The 22819-nt window shown below is 42.1% G+C and overlaps 1 protein-coding gene across 1 annotated transcript in view; it reads left to right on the forward strand.

The window, feature by feature from the left end:
• MEGF11 (multiple EGF like domains 11) overlaps nucleotides 1–22819 on the forward strand; it is a 207338-nt gene that overhangs the window by 85191 nt on the left and 99328 nt on the right. The window contains exon 6 of the mRNA XM_067305228.1: nucleotides 22474–22720. Within this exon, the coding sequence (XP_067161329.1) occupies nucleotides 22474–22720 (247 nt within the window). The remainder of the gene's footprint in view (nucleotides 1–22473; nucleotides 22721–22819) is intronic.

Raw genomic sequence — 22819 nt, forward strand, 5'->3', positions numbered from 1 at the left:
CCTCATGAATTATACACTGATTTTTGATTCCAGAATTGCATCAGGATAACTGGCCAGCCAGAGGATCACAACAGCTATCCAGGTCTCTTTCTCAGGCCTTTGTGGGCATCTGTTGAAATCACTGTGTATTTTCCACTCTCTGTTTCGGGTTTGGCTCTCTGTGCCAGGACGATCAATAGTCTCTTAGTCTTTCCTGCTGAGGGAGCCTAAACCAAAACATACTGAGGACACAGATAGCTATTCTCAGTAAAGGAACATCTACTGGTGAGCTGTCTGCCATCCAGCACCTCCTCTTTAGATGTTCCCTGCAGGTCAATAGTTATCATAGCCGCCATGAACCCCAAACCCAGCCAGCCAAACAGCTCAACCCGTCCATCCTACCATTGCCGTTCTGCATTGGACTGCAGTGGTTGCCACCAGTCTTCCCTTCCTCTAACTGGCAGACAGGAGGCTCTCATCTAGAGTAACTAGTTTCAGGGGAGGTTTGCATCTTTGAGTCATACGATCTCATCCCAAATGTTTCCAGGCTTATTAAGCTCACTTCACTCCCAGTTTTCATGAGCTGCTATATTGCACCTCAATAACACTGTACAAATGGCTCCCGGGAAAGTGGAGAGAAGAACCTGCCTTCAAACAGGAACCATCCCTGAAGCCAGGTAGCCAGGAGAACCTACTTAGTTTGTGGGCTACAGCAAGGCTGCAGAGGCTGTAGTCTCACCTTTGCTTGCAAAGTTATAAGATTTATTTTGAGATCTTGTCAGCCATTCACTGTGGACTGCTCTCTGCCGAGCAAAATCCATCCATCAATCTACCTCTGTGGCCGTATTCCAGCCTACATGGAGGTGACAGTTCAGTTGTACTAATGATCAGCCTCACATACGCATTCCCCCTTGGTCGGACTCTTTTTCTCTATGATGATTTAATTGATTGAGCACACTGGCTTCTAGTCAAGAAGCTCTTCTCAGCTTAACTCTCACTTAAAAAAATCGCTGCTCAACATCCCTATAATTAGTTTGTTGCTAAACCCAGTTTCCAGGTGATTACTGGAATATAAGAGGGATATATCTTGAACTGATCAAATCAGGGATTTAATAAAAAATGCCCTTGATCTGTATTTCAAAATTTGTTGATGTCTTCTGCTTTTGGTATTTTTCCTCTGTTTAGCTGGCTAAATGAAGCAGGGTTAGGAAGGTCTCTGAAGATTTAGGGCAGTTAGGGTTTTTTTATTCCTACCCCTGCTACTGTTTAGGGAAGCTCAATATGGTTCATTAATACTTCATTTACAGTGGAAAAGGACTCAAAAGCCAAACAGTTCAATTATATTCTGAAGCCTGCGGTGCGATACAACAGGGCGCAGAGCACCAAGGTCCTGTCGTGGTTTAAAACCAAATGCCACAGTTCCCCAGTCAACAGCACTGTTCTCCCTTCTGTGCCCCGGTGCAGTTGTTTCGTAACACAAACCGAAGCCAAATGACAGGATCTGAGGTTTTCGTTCGGTGTCTCAGGCTTGATTCAGGTTCTTTGAGAAGCTCAGCAGACAGCACAAATCTTTGGGGCTGACGTCCCTGGTACACAGAGAGCCTGTGTGTCCTGTGTAACCCCACTTCCGTGAAGCTACAGCCTGCTCTCGTTTGAGCAGAGTCCAGGCAGAAGCAGTATATAGTATTAAGCACAGAGGTTGAAAAACTCACTGTGCAAAGACTGAACTGAAGCTGGTAAATCATGGAGAATAGGCGAGGTTTCCTTTCCTGCTTTTGGGTTTTCTTGATCCAAGAGTAAAATTCAGCATGTGCTAATCTCCACCCCAACTGGGGAGATCATGAACTAGCCCCTGCGAAACCTGACTGTCCCCATTCACTATCCCCCTTGCTTTCCAAAGGAGAGTGAAAACTTGCAGTTGAGTTCAATAAAAGCAAGATCATAATTACATGTAGAGTGGGCCACAGATTTTCCTCATGCAGTGTGATCTGGTTGCTAAAAATGATGATACATATGAATGGAATTTATTTTTCCTTTTTCCTTTTTCTTTATGGGAGACACCAAAGTAAAATTTGATTTTGCTGGATTTATGGCTTGATCAATCACACTATTAAGAATAACGATTCCACTCTCTGACCTTGTAGGGCAACAGCTATGAAATTTGGTACGACTGTCCAAACATTTTTACAATACAACTCTTAGCTAGTGTATGACAGTCTATTGACTAAAATACTGTCAATGCACAAATGAGATTATAACCACAGAAGGTCTTGATTGCTTTGGTCTTTTATTCAATACACTTCTCTGTTACAAGCAACTCTGAGGCATCTTTTTCAAGATAGCCTAGACATTACTTCTCTGACAAACGATGCATCAGTTGATCCTATAGACAGACTCTTTTCTGCAATTTTTTATGTCTTTAAAAGACTTATTTCTAGTAGGACTATTGCATTTGGTGTCTCTGCAGTGTTCAAGTTTTGTACTCTATAATAGTTTCTTTGAGCCTTATTGGCTGTTTAGTTTTGCGGAAAGTCTGATATAGCTGTGATGGCGAGAACAAGCGCGTCTCTACGTCCTGGCGAGGCTTTGTTGCAGAGCTGGAAAAGAAGTGAAGAATGGCTTTAGCTCCCAGCTTTCATTTCATTTAAATGAGCAGAACTGCTTTAGTTCCCCCATAGGTATCACAATTATTAAGAATTTATATTGCTATTCATTTTGTATAATAATGAACAGAAACTGTTTTTGCACTCTTAACCTTTGCTGTTAGATAGAAATAAAGAAGCAGCAACAGTGACTGCTATGAGAGTGTGTATATCTGCACCATCATACTCATTATCACTTTTTGGAGAGACGATGAGTTTATGCTGTGTCATGCCTGTACTTTCCTACTGCAAATAATAAATAGTTAATGCATATTTTACTTTCTTTTGTATATTTCCAAAACAGATCAACTTATGACTTAAATAAATCCACCCAGCATTCCACATATATTCTGAGTTTTCAGTTAAATATTGCTTGTATTTAAATATAAATATCGCTCAAAATGTAGCATTAATATTTTGCCTACTAAAGTGCAGTTTTGTATCTTATTAAAATTTAAACAGCCATTATGAACATGAAAGATTTTTTTGTTGTAGTTTGCAAGGTGCTATAACAATAATTACCAGAGTTCATCAATCATTTTTCATTGCTTCATTTATATCACGGGGATAAGTAGCTCCAATTAAAATCCCATTCTACATAAATAGATATGGTTTGTATCAAACCACAGGCTGTTTCCCCTTCTCTAACGCTGGCCATAGGAAATCTTTGTCATTATTCAAAATGCATGATGTGTATTGCTTATCTTTTTGTGCTTAAAAGGACATAACTCTGCAGGCAGGCATGCCTTACTACAGGTTTGGCAGGGAACAAATAACTGTTACTGTAATTATCTATCAGTTTTACTGTTCCAAGTATTTTTAGCCAAAAAGCCAACTAATATAATCACATGTTTATTACTGACACATTATAGTTTGAGTAAGCAGAAACAGAAAATATCTAATATGAATTAACAGCCATAGAAATCATTGTATTTTCTCTATTACTAGTGATTTCACCTCTACCATAGCGTCTTTGCTAAAATAGCTTGCGTTGTGAACTACTGTGAAAAGCCAAATACGGGGAAACCCGGTAAACTACCTTCCCCGAGGCTCCCTGAGCGCCAGCTCTGGGAACGCTCTGGCCCGTCCCGTCCCCGCTGGGCCCGGTGCGGCGCGGCTCTGCCTTCTCCTTGCGTTCGGGCAGCGGCTTCGCCAGCCGGTTCCTCCGTCGCTCTGGAACGACATTTGGCCAGCGCTGGGGTCCCGGCGCGCGCCTGCTGCAGCCCTTGGCACAGCTCGGCTCCAGGGCCTCGGCTCAAGCCCCCTCCGCTGCCTTCTGTGTCGTTGCACAGACGCAATTCGTGCTGCGAAGGAGAGAAGTTGCTGCTTTCTTGGGATTGCGATGCTCTTCCCGTCTCTCCTGTGGCCTGATGGCTAAAGGAGGCAATCGGAGGGGAAGCTACGAGCCGCTCCGCACCCGCAAACCAGGGCCCCCCGTTTCCACGGGGACTAAATAAGAACGTGCAGCAGATGAGCTGGACACCTCAGTTTTACAACGGCTTATCTAATAGCTGTCTTATCACTTGCCTTTTTCTTCAGATGAGTGTCTATGAGCTTTATTTTCCTGCCGCTATTATTATGACTAAACCCCCCTTATTTGTATCATAACTTAATCACCAGATTCAGTCTCTGAAGTGCTGAAGCAGTAGATAATGTCTGTGTTTTTATTTGTAAGGTCAGGAGCGCCAATTCATAGCTCAAGGATCATCAGCACGGTTAGCTGACAGCAGAGGCAGTCCAGCTTCGGTTTTCTTATACTCGCTCAACAGAAAATCAATGGTGTCAGGAACATTGGGATAATTCTACTGTTACAATCAATAGATGCTGATTAAACCAGTTGTGTCTGCTGGGTAAATTTGCTGCATCATAATTAGAATTATTAATTAAAAATAGGAAATCAATTGACACAAATTAAGCAAAAAAGAAATTTGTTTTATTTCTTTGACACTCCCTCTGCAGGCCCCAATGTCTGTGACAACATGGACGTGAGTGAGTGGCATTTGTCAGTTTTTAAATGCTGCTCCGAGTTTTAAAAACTGGCTGATAAAGCGCTGCTAATGCAGCTCCCAGGAAATCAGACATTCGATGGTGTGTGTGCGAGAAGCAGTTATTTGTTTTATTACAGTTGGTCATTATTATTCCCTGCCTATCAGAGAGCAAAAGGCAGAACAGTGTGGGCATCGCGGGGGAGAGGAAGGGGCTGGAGGATGAAGGCCTTGGGGAGCAAGACGTGGCCCGTCCCCTTATCGCATTGTTTTCTGTTTTCAGTTAACAAGGATAAACAATTCGATCATTTCTGTGGTGGTTGTAGTGGGCTGCTCACTGCTGGCTACTTCCTGTAATACGCTGGTGACCTGCATTTTTTTCATGGGCGCGTTACGTGGGACACTAATGCAGGGAGTCCTTGGTAATGCTCTTTGCCAGGTCAGCGTGAATGTAAGCCTTCCTCCCTTTCAGCTGCTGCTTTTTCTCTCTGCTGTTACTGGGGTTTATATGTTTTTTCTTTTCTTTCTTTTAGCCTATTTCCCTCTCTGTTTTTTCCTGACACACATTTTCTCCTTCTTTCCTCACAGTCCTGCTGTTTTTCTTTTCTCAATTTAATATTATCCATCCCATGTTTTCTTCCTCCTGTTCTGCTTGCAACAGATTCGATAAAGAAGGGTAGCATCAAAGTGCAGCAATACTTTGGATCCATAAGCTGTTGTCGTTTGCTCAACCTACGGCCAAATATTCTCTCTGAGCTTTCCTGCCTGTGGAAGATCTCAGAGCAGGTTAGGGCAAGTGCGTGGCTGATACATGGGTGCTACTGTATAATACAACGTATGCTTACTGATCACTGGTGGTTTATTAATTTCCTAATTATATCAAACTCATATGAAGACTTAATTGCTATACAAGTTGGTTACTCACAAGATAAAATCTTGCATGTAGAAAATCTTACATGTAGAGAAACAGATAATACGTAATAAAGTAATGCGAGGCAATTACCCTGTAAATAGTCCTTAGCCAGTCTGCGCGTATAGAAGTAAACCTTGCCTCTGCTTATTTTTGGCATTTCTTTTTGGTTTTTATAGATGCTGAATTATGAATGACAAAGTTTTAGGACCAGTTATAAAAGATGAATGGCTTTGGGCTTTTCTCAAAAACTCGTGTACACCAGTAAGATTTAAGAATGGAGTGTGCAGGTGTTCCCCCGAGAAAAGCTTTGCTCTTGGTTTCCATCATCAGGTTCTCAGGTAGTTCCCAATGTCACAACTTACTTTTCAAGTGTTGCACAATGGCTTTTTATTAGTCCATTGTGAATTGTAATGGTCTTTATTCATATAAGCCCTAGCACCTTTATTTTTATGTTTTTCATCTCCTTATTTTTTTTCTCAGGAATGCCTCTCCCCATTTTAAAGAGCAGTAAATAGCTGATGGCCTGGGAAATTTATCTGAGTAAAAAGTAATTCCTCCAATCTTCATACAAAGATCAAAACCCAGCAAAAATTTTAACTGCTCCATTATGTCTAACTTAAAATATTTAGGAAAAAAAAGCCCTCAACTATTTGATTATAATTGCTATAAATTAAATTTGGCTAAGATCTTTAGTAAAACAGAGCAAGGAGATATTTTCTTTTTTTTAATGTGGTGGTGAAATGCTGATAGAAAAACAGTACTGAATATTCCTGGGTTTTTAATAGCAATAATATTTAGATCATTGATAATTATTAAAGTCTCATTGCCTAATGTGCCAGGGAAAAAGATGGATATGATGATAGCATTTTTATAGTTTTCTAGACCTAGAGCTGGGTTTTAAGGTGTTTTACAACAACAGTATTTCATTGAAGTATATTTCCAGGAACAGTCAAAAGCAACAGCAAATAAAAATGTCTTTAGTTTAAATGCCAAGACAGATTGAGTGGTTTGCACAAGAATCAGGAAAAGCAGAGTTGTTAAAACCCTAATTCCAAAGACTTACGGTTACATCTTGGGCGGGCTGAGCAAGCTGCCAGCTTTGACCTCGCTGACAATTGAGAACATATGGATACCATGGAGGATCTTTCAAATATATTTGAGCACAACTGTTGAGTGCCTTAAAGTTAAGCTGTAAAACCTTGGTATCGATAAAGAATTTCAGAGAGAGCTAGTGTAAATAGTGTAAAATAAGGTGGATGCATTGAGCAGTCAGAGCCTACGAGGAGGAATGCTGCGGCTGTGCTCGGGGGCGCTGGGCCCTGAAGGGGACGTAATAAAGATCTCCCGCAAGGAAAATATTACAGTGTTGGGACTTGAGAAAACCAGGACTTGGATCGGCAGTTTCAAATCTTTTTTACTAAGATTCAACCTAGCAATATTTTGTGGGTGGCAGCTAGACTTGCTGTTACCAGAACAAATCTGAAGGTAAATCGGGTTAGAAGGCTACACGTGGAAGACCAGTGGTGCTGCTGCTTTGATTTCAGCAGGCTGTGGATCAGGATCTTGGTTAGTGCATCTGCCTTATAAGTCTGTGTTGCGATTTTTGCTGTGCGTCTAGAACGGCTGCCGGCACGCAAGCCGCGCTCCGCAAGCGGGGCCTGCTGCCGTGAGCGAGATGTAAACAGTCATCACAGCGGTCTGCCTGTGCCTGGGGGGCAGGCAGGTTGTCTTGCCAGGTAGAGCTATGATGAGCTACAGTTACTGTTTTTTCAGAGGCTTAGGAAACAGAACTAGTTAGCCTGTGCGTAAAAGGTGCTTGCTGTTGCTTGGCAGTCAAGTGGTGTTTGGGTTTTCAGTGAAATTCAGAGTATTCGCATTACGAGTGTAGTTGTTTTAAGTCTGCAGGTCCAAGACCTAGGCTGAAGTCACTTGACTGCAGCAGGGAAAAACAACACCTTGCAATCTGTGTTCACCTTTGATGGGTTTTAGAAACTTCTAAAAAATTGTGTTTTCACCCATTCATTGTGTTGGTTGTAGAGCCCTGCATTTAAAAAATGTATAGAAACTGGTACAAGCCATTTTAAATTCCTAGAAGGAATTCCTCTGGAAATTCCTGGAAGGAAGAGCAGAGGACAGGCCACTGCTTTTTCCAGCAAGGATCGTGACCGTCAGCAGGTATCCAGTCAGAACTTAGCTTTGCACTAAGGCTTCCTGAAGTCTGTCAGACTTTCCAGGTTTAGACAGTAAGAGCTATGGGCTCATTAGCTTTTGGAAGCTTTTCCACATCATTAGGTATGAAATGTGTAACAGAACCACCTTTGCAGTGAATTTAAGAAATTTTGGTATGCAGTTACTAAGACAGTGTCTCTGTGTTGCTTTCAACTCCATTTGGCTACTGTATCGCTAGCTGCCAAAGAGTCTTCCCACCATTGGCTGACCTTCTGGGCTAAAGAACTGAAATGTTTTGTGCGATATAGTCTGAAGCAAGCTGACTGAATTGCCGTGTTTACAGCAGTTCCTCAAGAACTTCCCTGCTTTGATAGCAAATTTAAAAGGTTAAAAATGCATATTTTTAAAATTATATGCGTCTGTGTCCTCAAGCCTCAGAGCAAAGTCACCCTCTTTATCTTTTAAATGCATGGACCCGGTAATTTCCACTGTCTTAATATTGATCCCCAAATTAATTTTCCGCATGCTTTTCAAGAGGCGAGGATAATTCTTGGATTCATAATGCTGCTTTCAAGTCTTCCTTATTTCAGATCTGCTAGGAACAAGAGAAATGAGTCAACAGTTGGGGTTTTTTAAGCTTTCTTCAGGACTTGCACCAGCTTCCTGACAGAAAATGTTAGAATTCTTTTAGTTTGACAGAAATTAAGGCTGTGCCAAGTACAGGATCTGCATATATGTGAGCTACAGAACAATAAGAGATTTAAAATTTGCTAGCTACAAGGTCTCTATAAGGACAAGTCCTTCTGGTACAATATGAACTTAATTCTTTTTACATTTTCCAATTTTAATTAAAGAGTGTTTGTAGAAGCTCCAACAGTATCTGCATGTGTAGTTTTACTGTCTTTTGAATCCCTCGCCTTGCAAAAATTCCAATTCCGCCACCTTGGCAATAAATAGGGAAATAAAAGATGTGAGGTCCCAGTGCAATCTGTTGAAAATCTTGCAGCAAATACTGCGTCACTTTTCTCGGGTTTGGGTTTGTTAGAGCCCAAGTCAGTGAGGGGAAAGACAAAATCAACAGAGGTCTGAAAAAAACAATGATGTAAGTGATAATGGTGATGGAAGCAAATACAGAAAAACAAAATGTGGACTGAGAATCCTGCATTGCCTTAAAGGGAATGGTAGAACTGGGAACTGTAAAACTAGAAGTGAGAATCGTATAATCTGAAACCTTTTTACTGAATTGCTGTATATCATTTGTGTAAAAGAAAAACCGGACTTTGAGATTTTCTTCCGTTTCTATTCTGTGTTTTGCTGGTGAAGCCTTTAGCCAATAGCTTCACACATGTAGGAACATCCTAGATCAAAAGCACCCCGTTTCTTGGTACCTTCAGCTTCCATCTCGTTGTGATTTGGGATGCTGGGGGAAAACAGTTAAGAAAATGAAGACGCGATTACTGTTTCAGCCATCTTTAATTAGAATCTCCTTGTGCTGAATAAGCACTTATTAAGGTTATATCCACTCTGCAGTCAGAGGGGGGATTGAAGCAGACAGGCCTGAGTTTGTTCCTACCCGGCTTTTTTAATTGCCGAGAGCAGCCCAGGCGAGGCTGGCGGGATGTCACTTCGGCAGCCCGCGCTGAAGACCCCGTGGCTGAAGCTTCGCTCCTTCCCCTCCCCGATGCAACCGCAGCGCAGCCCGCCGGACCGGCCTGCGGGCTGCCGCGACGCCGCCTAGCCGGCATTCCTGCGTTCGATGCATCTGACTGGTCATTTCTGCGTAGCTCAGTGGCATTTTACAGACTTTTTAATATATTGTGTATTAATTTTGTATTTCTTTTTTTAATTTTTATAAGTGGTGCATCTCTAGGAACTGTACTTTCCTCCCCGACAAATACATCTGCTTTAGTACTGTTTGAAAAAGAATTAACACGTCAATTATTTGACAATTAAGTATCTTCACTAAATTGGAAGTGACTGCTGAGGTCAAAATATCTAATGAAATCAGTATAGTTAAAATAAGGAATTATGTTTATGACATCTTTTATTTCACTTTCTAAAACACTAATATTGATGAGAAACAGAAAAAGAAATTACAAATTAACCTTCATATATGCAAAAGAATAATTCTTCATATGTTTAATTCATCATAGCATTGTAAAAGTAGTGAAGAAATATACTCTACAGTATTTATAACATACATTTAGATTTCAGAAATTGAAGTTATTCTGTCTTAGTGCTAGCACTTACTTTTAGGGCAGCTGTGTCATTTAATGTCATTCAACTGACTCAGTTTCCATTCTGCAAAATGGTGGTAACGTATATTTTCTAGTTCATAAATGCACCATGAGGATTAGTCAGTGTTTGTACAGGACTTTGAAGATGGAGACACTTGTTTTAAATGTGCACAAAAATCTACAAATTTTGATTTCATCATACAGTTTGGATCCCAAACTGTTGCGTATTTTCATTCGTATTATTATACCAGCACACTCTGAATTTCACTTAGTAATGTACTCTGAATAATAATTCAATTAATTATCCATTCAGAGTAAAAATTCTTGATTACTAAGTCTGATGATGAAAATCCAGTCAGGAAAGAACCCTTTCAAAAACAACAACATTCAACAGACACCGTTAAATATTAAAAGGGTGAGTTATATTTAGTAAATTCTCCCAAAAGGGGGAGAGGGAGAAGAACGGCTGCTAATTTCCTGTGTCATCAGATTTGTGGGTGCGTCTCAGCAGCCTTCCTAAATCACCCTCCAGCTGACACAAGCGCCAGTGTGCAACATTTCCCTGGACCTTTCCTGTTTATCAGCAAGGAAAACGGTCTAGTTGGGGCTTCTCACCGATTACTGAATATTTGGTGTGCGTGCGCAGTATTTGCTCGCTTCAGGTGTTCAGCAGCGAGCAGAGAACCTCGGTTGGCGAAGGGAACAGCAGCGTTGTTATGGCACCGGTGTCGTTTCGCAGCTGGCACCAGCTCAGCCCGGTGCAGCCAGCCCCTTCCGAAGACCCCTGCAGTCGACAGAGAGACCCTCAGTGCCTGTAACGGCGTCGGGCTGGGGGCAAGATGCTCGTGATGGACACTGTACCACATGGTCAGCAGACAATTTTGATAACGGTCTCATCTGGAAATTCATCTGAAAACCTCTCTTTTTCCCTGTGGCTTTTTAAAATATAGCTCTTCTGCCACCGGGAAAATGAAAAGATATGAACCTTACAGGGAATCTGGCAATTAAAAACCTTAATGCACAGATGCTGTGTTCTCTTCCAGCAAAATCCCATTTGCTTCCCTGCTGCCACCCAGCCAGGAAGTCACGTATGTCTGTTTTGCTTTTTACTTTTCAGGGACAGTTGTCACTGAAAAGGAGAGAAATTAGATTGGCCCAGAAAAGAAAGCTGCTTCACGTAGTTGGTTTCTAGGACTACTAAAAGTGAGGCTGAACCTCCAAGAACTGCCACAGCAGACATGAACCTGAGCTGCTGGGGAAGGGGTCCGGGCTCCTTCGCCGTCGATGCAGCTGACCCTTGGTTACGGCCGAGGCAGTAACTCACTGTTTGTAAACCACGAAGGAAAACATGTGGAGGGAGGATTTGCTGTTTTCCACCTCCACTCCCTGGCATTTGAAGGCTTAACACAGTAATCTGAAATGGGTGAAACTGCTCCTAAAGTGCAGGGTTCCCTATGGTTGTGATTTTGTTAAAACATTTTAGCGCAGCCAACCGAGAACTGATTGTGCGAATGGACAGTTTCGATGATCCTGTGGCTCGAGATGTAAAGTAGTTTAAGAGTTTTAAACAACATCATAACAAAAAGTTTCATTTCCCAGTTTAGAGCAACTTCTGGTTTAGAAATTGTCACTAATTTATGCTATTGCAAGCAGCACTTGAAAAAGTTCAAAAGTCAAAATATCAAGGTTTGAACACCTACTCTCAAAAACTTGCAAGACAAATATATCTCCCTGCCTAGGTCTCCGTGAGGAAGTCGAGGCCCTGCCGCGGGCCCTAGGTGGGGGAAGCGGCGGGGGTCTTTCGGCAGCGGCTCCCCCGTGCTGGGTGCGCAGCACGCTGGGCCGTGCGCTTGCCGCTGGCTGTGGTGGGAGCACACGCTGCTGGACTCGGTCACGAAGCCTGTGCCTGGTTTGCTCCCTCAACATTACCGTCCTGAGCAAGGGGTGCAGAAGAGCTGCAGTCTGCAGAGCTGCTTTAGGGACGCTGGGATTTTCCTGCATAAACCTGTATGGGTGCTGGGGTGTGTGTCCTCTGCCATTCTCTACCGCACATCCAGACTTTTGTTTCCTGGTAGTTAAGCTATGCAATATTTGTCTGCCTCTCTGCGTATCTCTCTGTTATCAGCACATCTCACATCTCAGTGCCTGAGCACAAAGAGGGCATATTCTTCTACTATTTCAGTCTCCGTCCCTTTTACATTTTTTTTCTAATAGCTAGAAAACCTCTTTCAGACTTGCTATTTTTTGTTGATAATATATAAAAAAATGCACAGCGACTGCTGAATCTCAAAATATGGTTTTGTTGAGTGAACATTCGAGTTCTTACTGGGTTACTTAGGGCAAGACCTTTTTTAAAAAGTGCTTCTTTTTATATGCCTGAAAGGGACATTAGTATTAATGGTTTATTCTAAGAGAAAGACAGCAGTGTATTTAAGATATCTTGAAGACATTAGGTAACATTAAAGAGCCATGTGAAGCTTTAAGTATACCTAGAAAAAAAGAGAACAGCCAGTAGCCTTGTGTAGATACCTGCATATAGCTTTCTGTAAGCTTTTGAACTGTTTTAGATGTAAGACACCCATATTTCAAAGGCCACCAGGCCTTCTGCTGCTCTGATTTTCTCCTGAAATCCTTAGGTAACTGAATTCACATTGGAGAATCTAAGACTTTCCCAGATTCAGTTACTGGGGCAGAGCATCCTTTGAGCTGAAATTATTTTGCTGAGAAGCAGTGCATGGGTAGTAGCCAGTCAGATGGGACTGGGGCAAAGAGGAAGAAGCAGTTCTTTTTATTTTACAGCTCCACCGCTGGAAATAAAAGCAAGTACCACAACCCACAGTGTTTACTTTGGGTTTCAATATCAATGCAATAAAATAAATTGCTTATTGACCACCTTAAAAATGACTGATGAGTCAGTATTGTGCGTTATGTTATGCCTGAGGGTTGTGTTTCTTTGTTCCCATGAAGGTGAATCTTTATGGTATAATTTGAAGCTGGCTAGCTAGCTGTAGCAGTTCTTCCATATACTTGTGGTAGTAGCATTTTATGCACTGCTCAGCCAAGCTTTTCTGCGCATGTCCTGTGCAGTCGAAGGTGAAGGGATACACACGTCCTCATGTAGCAGTGGGAATGAGAAGGAACATGCTCTGTATCACTTGCTGTCTTAGTCACAAGCAGCTTTTCTTCTTTAAGCGATACTTTAACTGCAAATAAAGGTATATTACATATCTGGCAGAACATCAGCAGTGCAGCCTTCTGAGGCTCAGTTTATGTGTGGTTCATACCACTCCACCGTCAAAGAAGGTGCAAAGCTGGCTTCACTGGCTGCATCCAATTTCTTTTATCAAGGTCAGTTCCTCAGGTGATGGACACTGTCCTCCTGCCCAGTTGCAGAAAGCTTGATGAGGATGTGACTGAAGGACATCCAACACGATTAGCCTACTACAGGTGCTGGAAAGGCCTGGCTCCAAACTGTGTTAGAGTCCAACTGGCATTTACATACTGAGAAAGGGAAGAGGGCTTGTTTCTGCTCCCACAACGCTACCTTGCTAGGCACTCAGCTAAAGACCAAGCTTTTTGTGTCATGCCATCTGCACCATACACTGCTTCAGCATCCTCAGTACTGCAGCATGCCAGGCATAGATGTTGTGCCAGGAGATCCTGCTCTCCAAGGACAAAGTCCTACCTCTGTTCCTGCACAGTTTTCTTTCAGTCACCTTGGACCAATACACTTACAGCCACAGTCTTGGCGACACTTAGTTGTTGAAGGACATTTGATCTTTTTCTCTATACCCATTCTGCACTGTTTTAGGCATATGCAGTGTTTCTACCCATTCATACAGGCAAAACTGATAGTACTTCTCTGCAGAGGCATTACAGCAAATTTCATGATAGAGCCAATGAAAACATCTCAAGTTGATTATAGATGTTAGAAAAGGAGAGAGAAAGAGAGAAAGAAAGTTTTAGGTGGTTGGAAGACAGAATTTGGAAGGAGGTTACCTGCAGATCCTGTTATTACAATCCTGGTCTGGACCATAATAATGAAGTGTTGATGGAAGTTTTGCCAGAGCAAAGACTGCAAGGTTTCATACAGAAGAAAGATAGTAACTTCATTTAGTTTTATTAGACTCTTGATACTCTGCCCATGTATTATTTAATTCACCACAGTAAAATTCTAATTAAAGAACAGACTTTGTCTCCCATTAATATGACACTAAAAAAACATTTTGAAGAATGCAGCATCTTCTCTAAAAAATTCTAATGAGAAGCGAAGCAGCCAGTGCCGGGTAGAACGTTGTCGCTCCCTTATGCAGCGTTTCATGGTTTTAAATTCCCTGTAACGTCTAGAGTGTCAGTAGACTTAAAGGCTCATTTAACTGAGCAGTAATTTCTATGAAAAGAAATAGGAAGTCTTCTCTGAATTTTTTTGTGTTCTAATTTTCGCTCCTTTTGAAGCCTCTGTCAAAATAGCTCATGATGGCAATTCTGAAAACACAACACTTTGATATCTGTCAGGAGTAGACGTTTCTTCCATTTTGCTGCTTCCAAAATATATTGAGTTCTTTGTGGGATTTGACCAGGCAGACATCCAAACACTCAACTTTTCTTTTCCAGTTGAAAGAAGACTTAGAATTATTTTGTTTTCATTTGTCCAAAAATAAGATGAACAACTAGGTAAGTGTTCTAACCATTTTACAGAATACTATAGGAATGTTCTTTAAACAAGGATTACTTTCAATAGAAAATGTTCCTCAGAGGATGCTAAGTAAACTGCAGGGTCTCAGAAGTGCTGTGATTGAATTAGGTACCACATGTTGGGGAGTCGATGACTAATGAGATCATCATCTGAGATTAAATCATGACCTAAATCAGCCACATGCTTCATATCTGATACAGACAAGGAACTTCAGAGAATCAGTACAATCTTTCTTGAAGGATGAAAGCTGTCTTCCTGTCCCTATTAAAAACAAAAAACTCCCAAACAAACCAACCAAAAAAAAAAAAGAGTAGATTAATTTCCTCCTATGAGTAATAATCTATCCATTTTGGGGAAAATCTGTTGATGTTCCCTTCCCATCTTTTCCTTTCTGTCTGATGAAGACTGATCTATAAACCTGGAAAATGAGATTGGGCACAAGGTCTGTCAGTCTCAAATTAACTACAGGTTCTTGCCACTTGGGCAGATAGTTTTACAAATGCATATTTACATATGCAAAATATATTTTCTGGGCAGTTTGAGAGAAGTAAACACTGTGACTCGCATTTTCTTCATTATAGTTGTGGATGCTGTGACTGAAAGTCTGGTATCAGAGATAAAAATGCAGTGAGTTTAGAGCACACACTGTTACACAGAAAATCAAGTTTAGGAACCTTAAGGCTGCAAGGCTCAGAGCTCAGAAGTCAGAAAATGCCAGGGCATGTAAACAGTAGCCTCTACTCCCATAATTAAAGACAACATCATAATTTATAGGCACAAGTACTGAATTACCGCAGCACTTCCAACCTTCAGCCTGACATTTTCTGACTTTTGAGACACCCGCTTCATAAGTTAAATGCTTTATTTATGTGCGATGTTCCCTAGTTTGTTTGTTTTTCCCTGAAAAGCAAATGGATAGTAGGAAAATTCTATCAAGAGTGTCATCAAGCTGATCTGCACAGGGTTCATCAGCATGGACCAGAACAAACCTCTGGCGTGTGGGTAATGGACTAAGAGGAGAAGGCTCTCCTCCTCTCTGCAGACCACTTAGCACATGGAGATTAAACACCCGACGGCCCGTGGCTGCTGCTAGGAACAATTGTAAGAGAAATCCTGCTAAGCGCCGGAAGCCTTTAATGCGGACTGCTTAATGCAGATGAAATCTGTGAGGAATGTAGCCGATGAATTATCCGTATTATATTGTTTGTAAATTGCAATTTTTATAACTTGGCCAGATATAGGTGGATTTTCACGGGGGCACATAAATGTCCCCCTGAGTGTGGGACAGCACTCTGCCAAATTTTAAGCTATTGCTCTATATGTAAAAGGTGTCCCAGCTTGTCAGCGAAAAGAATATAAAAAGGTACTTTAACAGGCAAAACCTGCTGCCTTAGCTTACTGATTTAAGAGAAAATTCCCTCCCCCCTGCACCCCAGCAGTGAGTGAGCCTGAAGCTGAAACTGGACATGGTAAATTTTGCATAACAGAAAAGTTGTCAGGAACTGAAAATAGCATCTTATAGTGCAAAATACTAATGTGCAATTTGAACAATGCTGCCGACTACCTGCCTGTGACACAGTTCACATAATCGAAATGATATTTCAGCAGGATCATTTATTAAAGTCTATTTTCAACCTCTTTGTCACCCAAAAAAGTGTTTAATTACAGAAATCCAACCTATTTATTGCTTTGACAGTTATAGGATCTCCCTCATTTGTATGACCTGGGCAATACATCTTGTCTCATGGTTTATTGTCATCATCTTGATACAGTTAGGAAGAAGAAAATTAGCTGCAGTGTGAACGGTGTGGCCTAACCCATCTGCAGCCACTAGCATGGCGGTCGTGTAGACAAAGTTCTCTCGTTCTGAAATCACAGAATTTGAATGTTGGTCTCTCAGCATTTGTGAGAAAATTTGTGAATTTTTGAAAATCTGGGTTATTTTGAGAACAGCCATGGTCCATAAACATGTGTTGGAAACTCTGGGGATAAACAGTCTTACAACGTAAACAGTCTTTTGGGTTGGAATCAAGCAGATCAGGAAGTGATTTTACAACATACTGGCTCATTCCGTTAGAAACGTATTGGTATTGCTCGTAATGCCAGCATGTGAGATTAATAGTACTGCTCAGAGCCAAACCTAAAGTAGCGTGAGCTGTCACGGCGAGAGGATTCCCTCTTCATGGACCTTGTTTCGAACCTGTTGCACTCTTGGCTTCTGTCTCCAAAGGTGTTGAAGTGTGCCAGAATGAATCATGTTTGTGCTGTGGGTAGATGTCAGCTCAATACAGGGACTGCAGTTCTGCTGTTGGGCTAAGTACAGGGAATAAAAAGGTAATTGATTATTTTAATCTCTTATTCGCCACATCCAGACATATTTTTTAGCTTTTGCTGTTTCTCTTCCTGCTTTATAGTGGCCAGGCCAAGCTTTCTGAACCTAGTCAGATTTCAAAACTGAATTAGAGAAAAAATACAGAGTTTAGTCTGTATTCCATCTTCATTTGTACTCATGTAATCATTCTACAGTAGTACAATTATATTTAGGGGAGAACTTAACCTTAATTTCAAAATAAATTCTAAAATAATCCATGATAAACTTTGCCCTCCTAGATTTAGTAAGTTCATTTGATTTCCTGCTTGCCTGTTATAAAGGCTAGTATTTCATTTAAACATTCCAAATTGAGTTTAGAAATGTTCTGGAATATTCATTATTGATTATGAGCTACATTCTGCACTTTATTCTGTTGCAAATTTGCAGGAAGTTCCTTGAAAGCATGGCCTAACTGCAGAGTGCCGTCAGCCAGATTTGGTCCCGGGTTCTCAGACTACGAAAAGCATCCACTTGCCTTTTTGCATCCACTTGCTTTTTTCAGCTGTGTCTTCTGCAGAGTATTTACGAATGTCCCACTGCCTTTGCACACCTGGAATATGGGACTGGTCACTAGCTTTAAAAATAGACACACGCAGGCCTATGCTAATGAGAACAAAATATGCAGAGACCTTAAGACCACGGACTCTGGTGCTGCTGTGATAGAAGATGCTGTTTTCATATTAATAGTGTACCTGCGCTGTGATGGAAAAGTGCTCTGAGAGCGGTGCTGGCTCTCTCTCATTGGGATAAGTCATTTGATAAATGGCATACCTTCCTTAGTAGTCATTTTATTTATCTGCTAAATTTTCAAACTTGGGTGTTTGCTTCATCTTTGTCCAGCTTGGGCTGCTGCACTAAATTTTGGGTAGCTCTGTTGACCCAGAGCACAGCAACTCCCTGATCATTCCTAGAGGAAATACAGCCATTTGGGAGCGAAGCAACACGTCCGACGTGGCCTCGTTGCATGTTTGATGTGGACCTACCTGGCCACGCCGGAACAGGATTGGGGATGCGATGTCACGTGCTGCTGTGGCTCTGGATATGCGGAGCTGCCTGCAGTCAGCCCTCCCCTCAGCAAGACGCCGAGGTTTTGGAGAGGGGTAGGGCTGCAGAAAGGGAGAAAACAGTTTGTGCTGTGTTGAGTGATGTTTCCACCGAGGGATGAATCTTTCACCTGTCATACTATCATATGCAGACAACTGTAATTATGCTTAGGCAACCGGCATCGTCCTTTACAGAGTTATATTCGTTTTTATTGGTGGCAATTAATCTCTAGTCATATTTTTGAAGGAGAGAAAGTGAGTAAGTTAGCACGTTTGCCAGGGAATGTTAGCATGTGACCTGAAATATGGCAGCTCCCATTAATGCAGCATCTCCCCAGGGAGCGCGAGCTATTCCAGACTCATCTCTCGCGGTATTGACAAACACACATGCCGTCTAAAGGGAGCATTTGTACCTCCCTGACAGCACCTCTCTCAGGTTGCCTTTCTTATTGATGGTATCGTTAAAGTCTCTGTATCATTTTGACATCTTTAATGGCATATGCATTTACAGTGTAGCTCCTGTGTAAGCTTTAATCAGCTTTCTGTTCACATGTTGTTGCTGTTATTATTTATCTCTGTTGTGGTAGCGCATAGAGGCTATATCACCAGGAGCAGAATTAGGCTGGGCTAGGCTTGGACTGTAGTTACAAACGGCCGCTCCGTGCCCACAGGAGAAGTGGTGCTGGCGGTCCTGAACTCCAGCTGGCTTCCACGGCTCTGAGGCTACTTTCCCCAGTCTCTCAGGAACTGTCACACACCAGCTAGGATTTGCCACACTGATGTATATAGAGAAATGTGTGGAGGTTGCTGAAGTCTTTGGTTACTTCTGTTTTTTTATTCTCCAGCTGGAAGTACTAGACCCCAATCCCGCAGCTAGTTATGCACTTGAGCAGTCTCACGCACAGGAGTGGTCCTGTTGAGCTCAGTGGAACTACTCGTGTGAATAAGTACTTGGATTTAGCTAATGAACTCCGTATTTCTCAATCTCTGTAAAGGTACAGAGGTTACCACAATGCCAATTTATGAGTTATCACATTATAAATATCACATAATATCCCAGTGAAATTACATAGGTAAAGAATTTATTTGCAACTCCACAGTCTGTCACTGAGCTGTGGGACATGAAGGAAGAGAAAAAAAAACAGGAATTGATAAACTTTGAGCAACAAAGATCGTATTTCCATGTTAGATTACTGCAACATTAAATCAGGTGAGGATGATATTCCAGTATCACAAATTTCACACTAGCACAGTGCCACCAAGTTTCACTCATACCCCACTGCAGTTAATCAGCAGTGGGTGAATTGATGCTGGACGTGATGTCTCTGCCCGTTGTGACTCGAACTGATGACTAAAAGCAGAAAATCTTTGCTGTCTGAGATAAAGGCTTAAATCTACCAGAGACCAACTCATCAATAGGTGTATATGATCCCACCACTAGAGAGACAAGACATTAGCTTATACACTCATATCACAGCTTAGGTTCAGAACCATGTAGAGAACGATGGTCAAAACCTGCTCGCGGTTGTAGGAATGTAAAAAGGAGTCCAGCGACTGCCGCGGTTGTATCAGGCATTGTAAATGAGACACAGTGCAAACCCCATCTCTTTGTAATCCTATCCCTATCGTTTTTTTCCTTCTCTTGCATAAGTGTTCAGATGTACTTTAATCCTCATTTTTATGTCATCTCCCTAATAAATCCCCATGAAATTCATATTCTTAGTATCTATCTGGTATGCCAAGCTGTTTTATTTCATAGATAATTAAAACATTTTGGCCAGCTACTTTGGGCTAAACATACTGAATGTTGCAATGTGTGATCGATGATGCCTTGTACTTAGAACCCCCTGGAAAATCTATCTAACTGCCAGCTGGTTTTCTGGTCACTGTGGGCTTCTTTTATTGTCCAGATTTGGGTATTTTATGATATTACAACCAATTAAAAGAATTTCTGCTCTTTCCTGGAGCATTTTGTTCTTCCTTTCGGTTAGATCATAGAGTGAAATTAGGTACAGGGAGAAAGCAAGCATGTGACCAAAAACATAAATAGTAAATAAGTGTTCATGCAAGACTGACTTACATAAATGCTATGAAGTATTACAAGGGAGTTGTGTTTGGGGCAGACAGTGTAAATGCAAAACAAGATGCTTAAGCTGATGGTGGGAAATAGTCTTCCCACCCTATAAAAGGTTTACTTTCTCCTTCACTTTCTTTCTAAGTGAAAAACACAAACCAAACAGACAAATCTGACGGTTGGAGCACTCATCTGAGACATGGGAGACCAAGGCATAAGTCTCATTTCCTAATGAGTGTTGTCTATCCATACTAAGCAACTTAATTGCGACTGGAATCCCGTCAGCCCAGAGCACCTCTCAGCCTGGCAGCCAGGGCTCCCACGGGAGGTGTGGTAAGGCAGGAGTCAAGTCCCTGATTCAGGCAGGGCAAACTGTGATTCTTGTATCCGCTTCCCCAGCCAGAGGGCTATTGCCTGTTCTGGTTCAGGTTTTTACCCTCTGCAGAGGCGCAGAACTGCATCCCTTGATTTGCAAGTTCTGCAGAAAAACAAATCAGCATTTGTGGAAGAGAAATTGCTGGTGAACTCAATCAGCTCCAGCAGATTTGCTCCCTGCCCCAGAAAGCTTACAGAGTCTTACTGAGAGTCTGTGTGCAATAAAGATAGATCTGCTCTTCCCACAGATTCTCAGTAATAATTTAAGACTTATAAAGAGTAAGATTTTGTTTGCTTGGCTCCCAGTGCTGTTAGTGAGGATCTATCAATCCTGTTTACAGCTGTGGGAAAAATGAGGCCAAGCAATAAGCTTGTGTGAGGCACAGGCAGGAGTGTGCACAGGGGTATGTTGCACACTGGTGTCTGCAGGGCACAAGACCACGTCTCTCTGCACATGCATCCGGCAAGCCCTTGTAGGTCCTCTTGGAGACGGAGGCACTGGAATTGTGTCTTCCCATGGGTTCCTTTTGGCCTTTAACACTGTTGCTCAAGAAATGCATGTTTGTAAATTGAAGATCAGAATATCCTCTAACTGAAAAATGAGCATCCCACCTCAAGAAAAAGGACAACAAAATTACCTAAATTACCTCAAACATATAGGCAAGAGCTTCTGACATGGGTGGGCTTTGCATTTACGTTGCTAAGGCTGGAAACAGAGATCCTGGCCTGAGGAGTAGTAATAGCCACCTATGGATTAGTTTACATGTTTGCACACAAGAGAGTTTGTCAAGACAGTTACGTTGCTGAGATTACACACTCATTTCCCATGTGGCAGCGGATTTTACACTGGTAGAAGATTTTTCGCCGTTACGATTGAAACCAGCTCTCTGAGTGCAATAAAATATACTGGAAAATGATCTGTAACCATGTCTTTGCCAGAGATTTTGCCAGCAACTCTGTTCTGAATGACAATTTCCTTGCACCCTTGACATAGCTGTATTAACAGAACTGTTAGCGGAGGGTAGGAATTCTGAAGAAATCCCTGGTTTTTGCTGACCTTTAGCTGAGGAAATCTTAACCTCTGGGTGTTTGGTTTCAGCCGTTTAGTATGCATACGTATTAAATGGGTGTTTTGCAGGTGCTGATTACTGTTTTTATGGCAAATCAGGATCAAGCTGTTTCTGTAAGGCTGACTTCTCCCTCGTCTTGCATACTCAATGAAAGGCTCTTGCTCTGCGGTCCGCAAAGAAGGAGTCTGGGGGAGGCAGGACTGTCGTGAGAAGGTTTCTCCCGGCGCCTGAACGTACTCTGTGGGGAAGCTCCCCTCCAGGTCAATGGCCACAATCCCTTCTCTAATGCTGGCACATACTGGACTATTGCTAGCACAGAAACTACCTGACATACACACTCCTTACCTTCTTCCGTAAGCCTGCGGTGGGTTTAAGCAAAGCCTCATGAAATCCCAGTCTCTAGCGGTATTTTTTCCCCTCCCACCTCTTTACTCCAGAAAAAAAAAAAAAAACACCAAAAGAGAAAACCTTTTTTAGATTATCATACTTATTATCTTATGGGAACAGTGCAAAGAAACAATATTTGATGACATTATTAAATCTACAGGACTTGCTTGGCATTTCTACCCCCCATTAAGCTACGCTGCAGTCAGGATGTGATCCTCTGCATCTAATTCCACTATAAATTCATTCCTTCCAGCTATCTAAGAGCACTAAGAAACAGGATATTAAAAGATTTAGGTCCTGATCTAATAAGGGTGTTAAACAAGTCCTCAAATTTAGGCATGTGACTAGCGCTGTTGTCTCCTTGCATGCTAAAGCACCTTGCTGGATTGGGGGGTAGTATTGAAAAGTTTGAGGGCCCTTGAGGAAGTTTCTGGCATTAACAGTGCTTGCCAGCCTGAGCAGAAGAGGTCGGGATGAGCTGCCTGCGATGCACTTACCTGATCATCTCAGTAAGTGAACGTGTCTTTCACAGGTTGCGACAGCGATCACTGGGGACCCCACTGCAGCAACCGCTGCCAGTGCCAGAACGAGGCCCTCTGCAACCCTATCACGGGCGCCTGCGTCTGCGCGGACGGGTACCGCGGCTGGCGCTGCGAGGAGCTCTGTGACCCCGGGAGCTACGGAAAGGGCTGCCAGTTTAAATGCCAATGTCACAACGGAGCTACCTGCGACCATAAAACGGGAGAATGTCACTGCGCTCCCGGATACACAGGGGTATTGTAAGTTCAATGACAGGTGCATTTCACTCTGCATCATTTAACAGCCTTGTTTTGACTGCCTTTAATGCAATGAGTAATTGATAAAATTTACACAATCGA

The sequence above is a fragment of the Apteryx mantelli genome, chromosome 15 (genome assembly GCF_036417845.1).
Source record: "Apteryx mantelli isolate bAptMan1 chromosome 15, bAptMan1.hap1, whole genome shotgun sequence".
NCBI lineage: Eukaryota > Metazoa > Chordata > Aves > Apterygiformes > Apterygidae > Apteryx > Apteryx mantelli.